Raw genomic sequence first — 14,235 nt, 5'->3', positions numbered from 1 at the left:
AGGTAACTTTACTCAACATTCTTCTCTAAAACCAAAGTCCTCAGAAAGAAACGTCTCACTTTTCAGCAAGAGGCACTCTCCACACAACCGTAGGGGCTACAAAAATGAGTTTGCACCATTCGGATTCAACATCAAATCTGCTGAAAAATAAACAATTAACAGTGACAGCCCTTCTCTAGCCCTCCCCCTATTGGCTTCATTACGTTTGTGAAGGTAATAAAGGTGCACTAAAGGGAAGCACAGCCAAATGACTGATAAGGACAGGGACAGATACAATCTATGATCGCCCAGAAAAGTACGAGAGGCTACCTACACTCAATCAGCATTTATTTGCAACAACCCCACCTTGAGTCATCAGTGAAGACTGATCCAGAGACTTTCAGTTCAGGCTTATTACCTGTGCTCTTATGCTCTGTGTGGACCAGCACTATAGGTGGACATGTTACCCTTAGCTAGAGTGCTATATGGAAAAAACCACAAGTTTTAAATCATCACACTGCTGAATAAGTATGTGTCTGCTCTAAAGAAGCTGTGCTTAAAGCCTAAATTTATTTTAGAACTTTCAATACTGAAATGGGGCAAATGAATTAGACACACTGTGACTGCTCACCACATATTTTCTAACCGCTCAATACCCGCAGATTTTGCTAACATTTTTCATTACAATTTTAGTAAAGGGAAACATCTGTTTCCTCTCTCAAAAAGTACAATCCATCTTCCAAGCTGCCACATGCCTTTGAAATTTCATGTTTATCAACACTATACTCTCTTCCAGAATAAGAGCAGCACAGAGAACCATCCTTGCAAAGAAAAAAATTCTAATAGCATTGTTTTTTAATTATTCCAGTTTTTTAAAGTCAAAAACTGAAACACACACAAAATGAACCTAAAGTGTGTTACAGAGTAACAAAGTAAATGACACTTTTTGAATACAAAGTTTTTTATAGTTCACAAAAATAAGTTTGCCTCCATTGTGAATTTTGTAGCAAAATGTACATTGTACATGGATATTCTCATTAAAATATCAGTTATTCATGACCATGATTACAACTGACAGTTCCCAGAGAATGACTTCAGCACAAACACCCCAATATGACCACGTATGACCTGCCTATAACAGTAACTTTTCCCCACCTTTTCCCTTGTGCATTAATTGAAGTAAAAATAAAATAAAATAAAATAAAATAAAAGCCTCATTAGTACCTTGGACAGAGACTTCTTTTTTAATGGCCAAATGCATAGTGCTGCTTTACTACTCAGTAAGAAAACTTTACTAAAGGAGGGAATGTGTATATTAATGTTCAGAAAGGGAATCAACTAATGAACCATCAGCATTCTTCAGAGCTCATCTGAAGGCCTGTTCTGTCCATAAGTCCCATTCGCTTTCCTTCTTGCAAGACCAGGGACTGGGTCATGCTACTACTGCCTGCAAGTGTCATGAAAAGCCTCAAGCGTTCGGAAATCTCTCCACGTAGGTGGAAGGCCATCCTGCAAAAACTTTCCACAGCGCTGGCATGGAGCCTGGAACAGCTTTATGTAACTTCTTAACCAGGTCTAAAAAGAAAAGCATAGAGAGAAATTAAACAAACTGGATATAGATGCTCCCCAATGTTATCATTCCTGTCAAACAAAATGATACTGAGGATCGAGAACGTACCTTGGCTTGGGCCCAGCAAGATATACAGTGATTTTATAGAAATGGAAGCATGCAGAAAACCACAAGGTCACAAGACAGCTGATTTTCATTTTGCTGGAGTCCCTACTCTCTCTCATTAAGCAACTTGGAAAACAGAAATTCATGCTGGGAGAAGAAGTTATTTGTAGCTAAAGGATCACCATGGACAACCAATGCTCCTCACATTCCAACTGACATAGGATTATGCTTGATCATTCTCTGATACTTGTGCCCTGGTAAACTGGATATTGGTTTCTTTCTTTTTGTTATTCCTCTACCACACCTCTGCTGCAGTCACAGTGCAGAAACCTGAACTCTTAATAGATGAAGATACAGTATATGACTTTCACATCAGGTTCACTAATTTTCTTTCTAATGTAGTTTGAAGATAGTACTTATTGGTCATAAAAATACTATAAAATCTTATATTTGATGACGCTGCTACAAAAGAAAAAATGTTGTCAAGTGATAAACAACAAATAACAGCTTAAAACATTCCCAAGTAAAGGTTTTCTCTCTTAACCGGGTTGTCATAGATAAGAATGAGCATTACATAACTCAATTCCAAACTCAAGGAGATATGCAACTAAAAAACTCAAGACAAGCAGCTTCACAGTGTGAAGGATGCACATGAATCTTGTCATTTAAAGTCCTACTGAATTACATCAATAAGAGAAAATTGTTCTCTGAAGAAGAGGTCAAGTGAATTTATTGAAACAAATCCTTGCATCTTCATCAGAGCCTTCTCTATAGCAGCAGAATCTAAAGCAGTCAATAACTTTCCTCAAAAAGAACTAGATCATCTCTGGGTTTAGCAGTAACTGTAGGGACATGGGCAACAGAATACTATAGGTAAGCTGCTGCTATTTACTTCAGCTCTGTTGGACTTAGCTTGCACCACAGAAAATAAAATTTTCTGAACCATAATATAGAATTAAGTAAATGAAGTTAAATTGTACACTTAAACACCTTTTGAAAGAAAAATAATGTACTTCATTACATCCTGACAAATGGACTGAACACCTGACATGTAAAAGGACCGACACATTGATACTTATGATGAGCTTGTGTTTTTGTTTTGTTGAAGTTTTCAGTAGTGTTTTATCAAATCAATATGACAGGTCCACGCACAGGCAAATGTGCTATTTTTCTTGAAACATTAATTTTCAGGTACATCCTGCAACATAGATTGGACCAGTAAGGCCTACTTCTGCCATTTTGTAGCTGAAGACTCTTATTGTAAGATGCTCCCTAATAGAAAAGTGTTTTACACAAGTATTTTAGCTTGGTGGCCATTTTATAAATTAACTAAATAAATGCAACAGGTAAAGGAGTTCAACAGTTTTGAAATCAGACTTCTAACAACTGGAACATGAAAGAGCAATTTACAACTTCCCACATGGGAATCTAAGGGCTGGTCTACACTGGGGGAGGGGGATCGATCCAAGATATGCAACTTCAGCTACGCGAATAGCGTAGCTGAAGTCGAAGTATCTTGGATCGAATTACCTGGGGTCCAGACGGCGCGGGATCGATGGCCGCGGCTCCCCCGTCGACTGCGCTACCGCTGCTCGCTCTGGTGGAGATCCGGAGTCGACGGTGAGCGCGTTCGGGGATCGATATATCGTGTCTTAACGAGACGCGATATATCGATCCCAGATAAATCGATTGCTACCCGCCGATACGGCGGGTAGTGAAGACGTACCCTAAGTTTTCTCCAGGAGTGGTGGAGACTGATGGGAGACAAAGCAAACCGGATCCTGATTTTAAAAAATGCCCATGTCTCTATCACTTATTCTGGACAGTTATAAAAAAGTTGAAATACATTTTATGAGCAGTGAAAAAGTGTTTCTTCGACAGTAGGTGGGGTAGATTGGGCCCTGACTGTTTTCCACTGCCAAACTATATCCTGCCAGAAAGAGTATGAATAAGGAACCATTGTTCTTACTCACCAGACAGCAGTATAGTTTATACAGAAATCTGTTTTTACAAACAAAATTATAAATATATTCAAAGTTTATACGTGGTGAATTGAAATCTGTATATTGAGACATAGATTGGTTTAAATAAATTAGTATCAGAGGGGTAGCCGTGTTAGTCTGGAATAAATAAATACCTAAATAAATTAGGTAATTCTTAATAAATAGTACTACTTAATATTTCAGAATAAATCATTCTTTCTGGTAAAACTGTGGGACAGGTCTGTGTGTGTGTGCGCGCATGTGCACAAATGCGCACTTGTCCCCTCTTGATTCCGAGAGCCAGTCTGTGCCAGCCGTGGCAAGAATTATGCCAGAGTTGTGTGGTCCCTGAGGAACCAGGTATGAGCTGAAGACTGATGTAGCCAAGTGGAGTGCCAGCCAGCCCCCTACCAACATGTCCTCTCCCATCTCTCAATGTGCACTCCATGCCAGAAGGTACGGTTGGTAAAGACATGGCTCTGCTGCTTTTACGCCAGTTAGGAGTTCTCCTCAAATGGGAATTCTCAGCTGGCCAATGACAGCCAGAATCCAGTTCTTTTACATTGCTGGAGTCCAAAGGGGACAGATCATAACTGAGAATTTGGCCTCATTTGCATGTCAGTTTCAGAGCTGACCCCAGACCAGCTTCACAGATAAGATTTAGCAAGCAAACATTGAGAGCTATAATGAGTTATACAGTTGCATATACAGGAATCTTTGAATACCATCCATCCCAGTGTACTAAGAACGGCACTATTTACTTTAAAGAGTATTAATTACTAATAACATTGGCTACCTTCTTCAGTTGTGAGTTGAGGAATTTAGTAAATAATTATTTTTAACCACTTTAAATATGGGAAATTACTCTGTGTAACAAACTGCCTGGTATCACTCACTCTCACCAGGCTGAAGTCCAGCTGGAAGAATTTCTTTTAAAATAAGCTTACCATGAAGGATCTGACCACCACATCTGGCATCTGGGGCAGCTGGTAATGCAATAAAGCAGTGGTTGCATGATCTGTCACCTGTACCACAGACAGAAGGGAAAGACCTCCTTATTAATTCATTGTTTCAGACAAAGATGTGTTACTTTAAATAGAAACAGCATAATATCTCAAAGGGAAGATGTGAAGAAAGAATTACATGACACCCAAGATATTCAGAGAGCAACACAAAGATGTTTATGTGGCTTTCTCAAACACAGTCCCATTCTTTAGCTCTCTACACAAGAGAATTCATTAAGACACAAATGTAATTAGTGTTTTCATACACAAACACTAAAAACTAAAAGCACCTTTAAAATGCAATAGCATGGTAATAGCTAATAATATAGGGAGGAAACATGGTTTAAGTCTTTAAAGAAGGGGTCTGTAAGCCAGGAGAAATAGGTTCTATTCCCAATTCTGCTAATGACTCACTGAATGACACTGGGCAAGTCACTTAATTTTTCTATGCCTCAGTTTACTGACCCACCTTTGTAAGGCACTTTGAGATCCTTAGGTGGAAAGCACTATAGAGGTTTTCTATATAACTTATGATAGGCAGAAATCTCAAGAAAAGAACAGTGTAATATTCAAAACAAGAGCTACATCAAGGAATTTGCTTAACTTGTATTTTAGCCTTCTACAGTGAAGAAGAGTAGAATAATACCCTCTTGGCTGTGGCTCTACAAAGGAAACCCAGTGTGCACTACAGAGTCATTAACAAGCTGAACCACTAGCAAACAGCTTCAGAGGAAAATCCTAAGTGTTCTCTTCTTTATAGGCCTACATTTCCTTTTTGCCATTTTTCCTAAGTTTTATGTTCCCTTAAGTCATGTTGATTTACTCTATGGAGGAAAAGATCCACAGTGATGAAGCAGAGAACTAATTTTATTCATACACAAACAATTTTCCCTTTTCTGGATGAGGAAAATTATTTTCAAGTTTCAATTCCAATATCAAATGTAAATTGTCTAGGTAGACAATCTTGTGGGAAAGACCTCTTAAAAGTCAAGCTATTTTATACTATTTTAAAAAATGATTCCACTCTTCCCCACAAAGATTTCATATTTGACAGCATTATTTATCTGTATAGTACCACATTTTCATGGAAAAATGGATACCCTCTTCTAACAGAAAAGGAAAGAAAAGATCATTCTTAAAGTCCCATTTAAGGTTGTTTACATCAAACCGATACAGATTTAGCACTCTTCTTGGTCTCCTCTGTAACCAAGACTCTACAAATATGTTCACGGTCTACTTACCAATTTACACGGGGAGAAGGTTTCTGATAGCAGGGGGCTTTTTAATCTACCAGACAAAGTCATGACAAGAGCCAATGGCTGCAAGTTGAAGCAAGACATATTCAGACTGAAAATAAGATGCAATTTTTGTTTGACAGTGCTGGTACTTAACCATTGGAACAATTTACCATGGCTGTGGTAGACACTCAATCACTGAAGTCTTTACATCAAGACTGAGGGGCTTTCTAAAAGATATGCTGTAGCTCAACCATCAGTTATGGGCCTGATGCAGGAATTATTGGTGGAATTCTCCTGCTTATGTTATACAAGAAGTCAAACTGATCCCTCTTGACCTTAAAAATCTATGACTATGATCTTACAGTGCTTACTAGCATCACCCTGGATATAAGAATATCAAATTATATCATTGTCCAGTGGTTAGTTGTGTTCTTGTAGTTTTTTCAAGAAAGAGACAAGCTCCTCTCCAATTCACACAGTACAGTTGGTTGCCTCAAACTCCCTATACTGATAGTTGGACCAATGTAGCCTATTTTTCATCAAGCCCCACTTTAAAGCATATTTAACTGAATTTAAACTAATACCATGAAAAATACTAATTTCTTTGGGCCAGATTCTGCCATCAATTATTCATGTAGACTAATAGGGGGGGAGGGATAGCTCAGTGGTTTGAGCATTGGCCTGCTAAACCCAGGGTTGTGAGTTCAATCCTTGAGGGGGCCACTTAGGGATCTGGGGCAAAATCAGTACTTGGTCCTGCTAGTGAAGGCAGGGGGCTGGACTCGATGACCTTTCAAGGTCCCTTCCAGTTCTAGGAGATAGGATATCTCCATTAATTTTAATACATTATTCTGAAAATAGCCCCATTGATTAAAACGGTTCTACTTACGGAGTAAATTGCTGCTGACTGTGAATAAGATTATCTTTGGGGCAGGGACTATATTTTCCCACGAGCGTGTTCTGTGCAGAACACAATGAGGTCCTGACCCTAACTGGGGTCTTTGGGAGCTACCACAATATAATGATAATTAGCAATAAAATAGTTAATTATTAATAACAAACAATAGTAATTTACAGCTTCCTAACTTAAACCAGTCAGTCATGTCTTTAATTACATCTCATGGATTATGTTAACCTCTTCACACTTCAAATCCTACTAGCTATTTTTTTTAAAAGATAGCACTTAGATTTATAGGACAGTACCAGACTTTAAAAAAAACAGGCAGTTCTAAAGATATTTATGAGTAACAGTTCCCCTTCTATTGATATTTCTACCTCTAATGAACAGTGTTTCCCCCCGAAAAACAAAGCTGTTTTCTCTCAGCATTGAAGATGTGGGAAAAAGTTGCTTGAAGAGAAATATTGCCGTTAACAAATTCAAATTCACTGGCTACTTTGGCATAGCTGCACATATGCTGTTCCTATTGTGATGTAAAGCTAATGAGATTCCACAGGGAGATAAAAGCCATCCCAGCACTGCTGGAACACTAATAATGTTTTCTGAACAAAAAGGAGGCGACTCATACCATAAGCAAGTGCTGATAAAGAAAAAAGATGCTTCTAAAAAGATCAAAGTGGGTGTCAAATTTTGGGAAGAGGAAAGGGGGAATAACACCCCACAAAAGTAGCAACAAACATTGTGATGCTGAACAGAGCAAAGAAAAGAGATGCAAAAATGTCAAATTGTCTAGTGGGTGGGGGACCAAACAAAACAGAGATGAAAAGACAAAGCGCAAACTGTCCAAGATTAAAAAAAATTAAAAAGGAAGGTAAGAGATCAATACAGAAGGCTTTACTAATGGAAATATCATTTCATGCCAAACCAAAGTAAATTGCACATGCACCAGCTCATTTTGGGGATATTTTTTCTTCCATTCAAGTTGGAGTTGCAAGATAATTTATTTTGGGTGTTGAACGACATTTTGTATATACAGGACTTGTTTTATTCACTTCCCTTTTACAGTTATCACTTCTCTACACTATCTTACAACATTTCTGTTCCCCTCACCTGTCCCCTTTTTTCCTGATTAGGTTGTCCTCTAGCTAGTACACAAACTGATTAGACAACTACTCTGAGTTGCAGAAAAACCTCTTCCCCTCTTCCAAGAAATTTTGCAAAAAAGCTTCAATTGTCACAATTCATTTTCTGGAAAATACCTGTGAGTTTTTCCAAATAAAATGCAAGATACACTATTGAAGTTAAAGACAAGTTTTGCTAAATGAAATATTTATCATTTAACCAGACACATTCACATTTTACAGCAGAGCCTCAAAGCAAAAAAAAGACTCCAGTTGCAATAAAAATTGACTGGTAGAAACATGCTCTTGGGTCCTGTCTTCTGAATGAACTTACATTTCTACTGGACTGGATGAGCAGATTTTGGTTTATCAAAATACCATTGTGTTTAAATTTGAATAGAATCACTTTCCCTCTTGTTAGCAGTTATTTAGATTGATCTCTGGCACCAAACTTAACATTTTTTTGTTCATTTCTGCTTATAAAACTGCTTATAAATGTAAACTGCTTGAATGCATTATCTTTCTTCCAGTCTAGAGAGATGCCTGCATTCTGAGTTCAAACCGCAGATCACCAGGCTTCCGTTGGGTGAACCTAATCTTTAACATGACTTTATGGGAAAGAAATTTTCAATACTTTTTCTCTAAGAGTAACAATTAGGTCCCAGTGAGTAGAGTAGTCTGGGTATTTGTTCACTCTGAGAAACTACATGCTGAGCCCACATTGCTGCTCAGCAGTACAGTGAAAAGGCAGGTACGCCTTAGTTCCTTATCGCATCTGACGGCTCAGCTTGTTTGCTTGGTAACGTTATAAATAGCTCATGAGATCAACACACAGTGATAGCAACAAACAAAAGCCTTGCTGTTTGTCTGAACCAACCCATCCTCAGCCTTTCTCCAAAATTTCTTATCCACTCAATGGTACTATAAAAGGCAGTAGTATATTATTATTCCTGGAGGTTTCACTTTTCAGAAGTGGACAGCAGGGCCGGCTCCAGGGTTTTGGCCGCCCCAAGCAGCCAAACAAACAAACAAACCAAAAAAAAAAAAAAGCCGCAATCGCGATCTGCAGCGGCAATTCGGCGGGAGGTCCTTCGCTCCGAGCAGGAGTGAGGGACTGTCCGCCGAATTGCCGCCGAACAGCTGGACGTGCCGCCCCTCTCCGAAGTGGCCGCCCCAAGCACCTGCTTGGTAAGCTGGTGCCTGGAGCCGGCCCTGGTGGACAGTATCCAGGAATGACAAAATATCAGAATTTCTAGTGTTGCAGATTCATTTAAAAAGTACAGTCTTGTTTATGGGTGGGTCAGGGTAAATGAGTGCTTCCAAAATTGTGACAAAAACCACAAAGGTAGGGGTGTTACTTTGCACTATTATGAAGGGGACCTATTAAATAGTCTGGTTTCTTACTATTGAGGCTGACAGGGGCTTAAAGAACTAATAACATAGGATGTTAGAATATAGGAATTGCTATACTGGTTTATACTAGTTGTTCCTCTGTTCTAGCATCCTGTCTCAGAGTGGCCAGTAACAGAGGTTTCAAAGGTGCATGTAAAATCCCTATAGTGGATAGAATTTTTTAATCTAGAGGTTGCTTTATGACCTCAAACATAAGGGCTGACATCCCAATCTAATGTATCTGTGAATGTTCTCAAGATACATATAAGTGCCTATTGTTTTAAAATCCTACTAAGCTCTTGTCTTCCATGTGATACAGTAGCAATGAGTTCCATAGGTTTATTATGCCCTGCGTAAAAAAATTCTTTTATCAGTTTTTAATGTGCTGCCTTTCAATATAATTTAATGCCCCTTTGCTCTTATTGAAAAGAGTAAAGAAGAATACTTGGAGATGAATGAGAGGCAAACAGCTCCTATCTTCTCAATTTCCCTTTCAGGAAAAAGCCTGAGAATCCCATAAAATAGGGGAGCAAAAGCACTTTGGTGAGGTCACAAAACACAGCAAAGAAGAAATAATGTATTCATACATAAGCTTTAGGGCTGTCAAATGATTTTTAAAAATCATGATTAATTGTGAGATTAAAAAACAATCGTGATTAATCACAGTTTTAATCGCACTGTTAAACAAGAGAATACTATTTATTTAAATATTTTGGATGTTTTCTACATTTTCAAATATATTGATTTCAATTACAACACAGAATACAAAAATTTTACAGTGCTCACTTTATATTATTTTTTATTACAAATATTTGCACTGTAAAAAAGAAACAAAAGAAATAGTATTTTGCAATTCACCTCATACAAGTACTGTAATTCAATCTCCTTATCGTGAAAGTGCAACTTGCAAATGTAGAATTCATTATTATATTTTATATAACTGCACTCAAAACCAAAACAATGTAAAACTTTAGAGCCTATAAGTCCATTCAGTCCTACTTCTTGTTCAGCCAATTGCTCAGACAAACAAGTTTGTTTACATTTGCAGGAGATACCGCTTCCCGCTTCTTATTTACAATGGTATGTCTACACTGGAAACTTCAAAGCGCTGCCGCGGGAACTCTCCTGCGGCAGCGCTTTGAAGTGCGAGTGTGGTCGCGCCTGAGCGCTGGGAGAGAGCTCTCCCAGCGTTCCTGGTAATCCACCTCCACGAGGGGATTAGCTCCAAGCACTGGGAGCACAGCTCCCAGTGCTCGGAGCCTGTCTACACTAGCGCTTTAATGCGCTCAGGCTTGCTGCGCTCAGGGGGGTGATTTTTCACCCCCCTGAGCCAGCAAGTTAGAGCGCTATAAAATGTAAGTGTAGACAAGCCCAATGTCACCTGAAAGTGAGAAGAGGCATTCGCATGACTCTGTTGTAGCCGGCGTCGCAAGGTATTTACGTGCCAGATGTGCTAAACATTCATATGTCTCTTCATGCTTCAACCACCATTCCAGAGGACATGCTTCCAGGCTGATGACAGCTTCTGCTCGATAATGATGCAAAGCAGTGTGGACCGACCCATGTTCACTTTCATCATCTGAGTCAGATGCCACCAGCAGAAGGTTGATTTTCTTTTTTGGTGGTTCAGGTGCTGTAGTTTCTGCATCGGAGTGTTGCTCTTTTAAGACTTCTGAAAGCATGCTCCACATCTCATCCCTCTGAGATTTTGGAAGCCACTTCAGATTCTTAAACCTTGGGTCGAATGCAGCTGCCATCTTTAGAAATCTCACATTGGTACCTTCTTTGTGTTTTATCAAATCTGCAGTGAAAGTGTTCTTAAATCAAACAACATATGCTGGGTCATCATCCGAGACTGCCATAACACGAAATATATGGAAGAATGTGGGTAAAGCTACGGTGCAGGAGACATACAATTCTCCCCCAAGGAGTTCAGTCACAAATGTAATTAATTATTTTTTTTAATGAGCATCATCAGCATGGAAGGATGTCCTCTAAAATGGTGGCCGAAGAATGAAGGGGCATACAAATGTTTAGCGTATCTGGCACATAAATACCTTGCAACACTGGCTACAAAAGTGTTTTGTTTTTGAGTGCAGTTATGTAACAACAACAAAAACCTACATTTGAAAGTTGCACTTTCACGATAAAGAGATTGCACTACAGTACTTGTATGAGGTAAATTGCAAAATACTATTTCTTTTGTTTATCTTTTTTACAGTGCAAATATTTTCCATCAAAAATAATATAAAGTGAGCACTGTACACATTGTATTCTGTGTTGTTATTGAAATCAATATATTTGAAAATGCAGAAAAACATCCAAAATATTTATAATAAATTTAAATTGGTATTCTATTATTGTTTAACAGGGTGATTAAAACTGCAATTAATCATGATTAATTTTTTTAAATCGAGTTAATTTGTTTAGAGTTAATTGCTTGAGTTAACTGCGATTAATTGACAGCCCTAATAAGCTTGTATTCTTAGCAACTCAGGTTTTGACAGAGCTCACATGCATATGCTCCGTAAGAAATACGCCTGGAAATATTGAGCTTGGAGCAGAGAAAGACCACTTCATCATGGAACCACAGAGCCTTGAGGCTCAGAGAAATCCAGGAAAGAATGAGAGATGGTGTGTAGGCAGCTCTCAATAAGAAAAACATAACAAATGATTGACGTTTCTTAAGTAACTGCTTCCTCAATACAGTATGGAAGGATAAGGAGTTTTCCTGAGGGTAGGGTTTGGTGGCTGTGTCCAAAACCTCTGAAAACCAGAAATATTTAATCTGCTTGGTTTTCTTATTTGGACTTGATCAGACATTTAATCATTGTTTAACCAGCTACTTAAATACAACCAAGTACTGATCATGCAAATAAGCAATCAGCCAGGTGACCCTCGAACAGTCCATCTCCTCTCTTTGAGCAGGCATCATCAGTAGTCCAGTATTCAGCTCATGCATGCATTCATCCCACACATTGTTTTATTCAGATATTATTGACAAGAATACATCTTCATACATTACAACACTTGTGTGTCCTTGTAACGGTGACAATTGTGCCCTGAACTTCATTAGTGTGGGACTGCAAACCTCTTAGACAAAGACCCGGATGCACAGCAAGAAATGCAAATAGCATCAGGCACCGTCAATGATGTACTACTGTTTCTCCTCCCTGAAAGAAACTAGCATTTGAAAATTTGTAGAAATAGAACCCCGAACACTAGGATATATATGACTACTCAAAGCACTCTGTTTGTGGAAGGCATGTTTTATTTCATATGTTCAGTTCTCCTGTGGTTGCATCTTGCTTGTCTTGTTCTTGCAGGATTTTGTACACTGTAATTTTTAGACTGTGATCATTTCCTTACATTACAAACAGCTTGTTGAATAAAAGATAGAAGCATGATTCACCTCATAAAACATGTACATATGCATTCAGGTCTACACGCTCTATTTTATCATCCATAATGTCCTCCTACCTCTAGGAATTTTAAAGATCATGACTAACTACACAAAGGAAAAAGCTAAGCAACTGTTTAACAATTAGCCAGAAAATACTGGAACTAGCTTGTTTGCTGGTTTCGCCAACTATCTTTTAAATCTCTTGAAAGCTTGGGTTCAAATGTAGGTAGGATCTCAAAGAAGAAATCTAAAGGATTGTTTAGTCACAGCTGTACATGTGAAACCATCATACAACCAACTTGCAGTCTGACTACTGTAAAAATAACAGGAGTACTTGTGGCACCTTAGAGACTAACGAATTTATTAGAGCATAAGCTTTCGTGGGCTACAACCCACTTCTTCGGATGCGCATCCGAAGAAGTGGGTTGTAGCCCACGAAAGCTTATGCTCTAATAAATTCGTTAGTCTCTAAGGTGCCACAAGTACTCCTGTTATTTTTGCGGATACAGACTAACACGGCTGCTACTCTGAAATCTGACTACTGTGAATCTCTGTTTAGGGGTAATCCACTATTAGGCTACCAGGTGTGCTGTAGGTCAAGACTGAATTGGCAGGAATACATGTGAGTTTACGTGGTGCCTATGGATCACATAGCTAATTGGGGGGTGGGGGAGAGGGGAAGAGAAGGAATAAATTACATTAGACAGAGAAACTATATCTTGTTACTGAAGGGCTCAACTAATAGTTAAGGGCAGAAGTTAGCCACTGGTAGAGCGTTTCATTCACTACACTACAACAGAAACAACTATACCAGGGGTGGCCAACCTGTGACTCTGGAGCCACGTGCGGCTCTTCAGAAGTTAATATGCGGCTCCCTGTATAGGCACCGACTCCGGGGCTGGAGCTACAGGCGCCAACTTTCCAATGTGCCGGGGGGTGCTCACTGCTCAACCCCTGGCTCTGCCACAGGCCCTACCCCCACTCCACCCTTTCCCACTCCCTCCCCTGAGCCTGCCCTGCCCTCGCTCCTCCCCCTCCCAGCCTCCTGCACGCCACGGAACAGCTGATTGGGAGGTGCGGGGAGGCGCTGATCGGTGGGGCTGCCAGTGGGTGGGAGGCACTGGGAGCAGAGGGGGGGAGCTGATGGGGGGCTGCTGACATATTACTGTGGCTCTTTGGCAATGTACATTGGTAAATGCTGGCTCCTTCTCAGGCTGGCCACCCCTGAACTATACTGTCCTTTCTTCTTCTACTTTCCCTCTGAATGAGAAGCTATGAAGCTTGCTCCAGTCACTACAATATTTTCCTTCAGTTCAGCTACTTGGCATTCCACACCCCTCACCTCTATTTTTCAGATTTCACAGCAAAATTTAAACACAGTAAATATTTCTAAATTTCTTGTCTTATTCCTCCTCTTAGGTTACTGAATGAAGACATGTGAGGTGTTAAAATAGGGAGGTTAAATATCAAAACAGTCACCGCACCTGCCGAGTTTAAATGTCAGAAAAATATGGAAACACAAACCTTTTCTTTATTGTTTGTG

At 39.4% G+C, this 14,235-nt stretch overlaps 1 protein-coding gene across 2 annotated transcripts in view; it reads right to left on the bottom strand.

Moving 5' to 3' along the window:
* Positions 1 to 935: 935 nt before the first annotated feature.
* The window catches only part of MED27 (mediator complex subunit 27), a 175,970-nt gene continuing 162,670 nt past the window's right edge, over positions 936 to 14,235 (bottom strand). For both annotated transcript variants that reach the window (XM_065418779.1, XM_065418780.1), the window contains 2 exons: positions 4,584 to 4,661; positions 936 to 1,554 (listed from right to left, as the gene is read on the bottom strand). In XM_065418779.1, coding sequence (XP_065274851.1) covers positions 1,420 to 1,554; positions 4,584 to 4,661 — 213 coding nt within the window. In that variant the 3' untranslated portion in view covers positions 936 to 1,419. The remainder of the gene's footprint in view (positions 1,555 to 4,583; positions 4,662 to 14,235) is intronic.

Source organism: Emys orbicularis, chromosome 18, assembly GCF_028017835.1.
Source record: "Emys orbicularis isolate rEmyOrb1 chromosome 18, rEmyOrb1.hap1, whole genome shotgun sequence".
Classification (NCBI taxonomy): domain Eukaryota; kingdom Metazoa; phylum Chordata; order Testudines; family Emydidae; genus Emys; species Emys orbicularis.
Note: the sequence above shows the minus strand (reverse complement) of the source record. Positions and strands in the feature narration are given on the sequence as shown.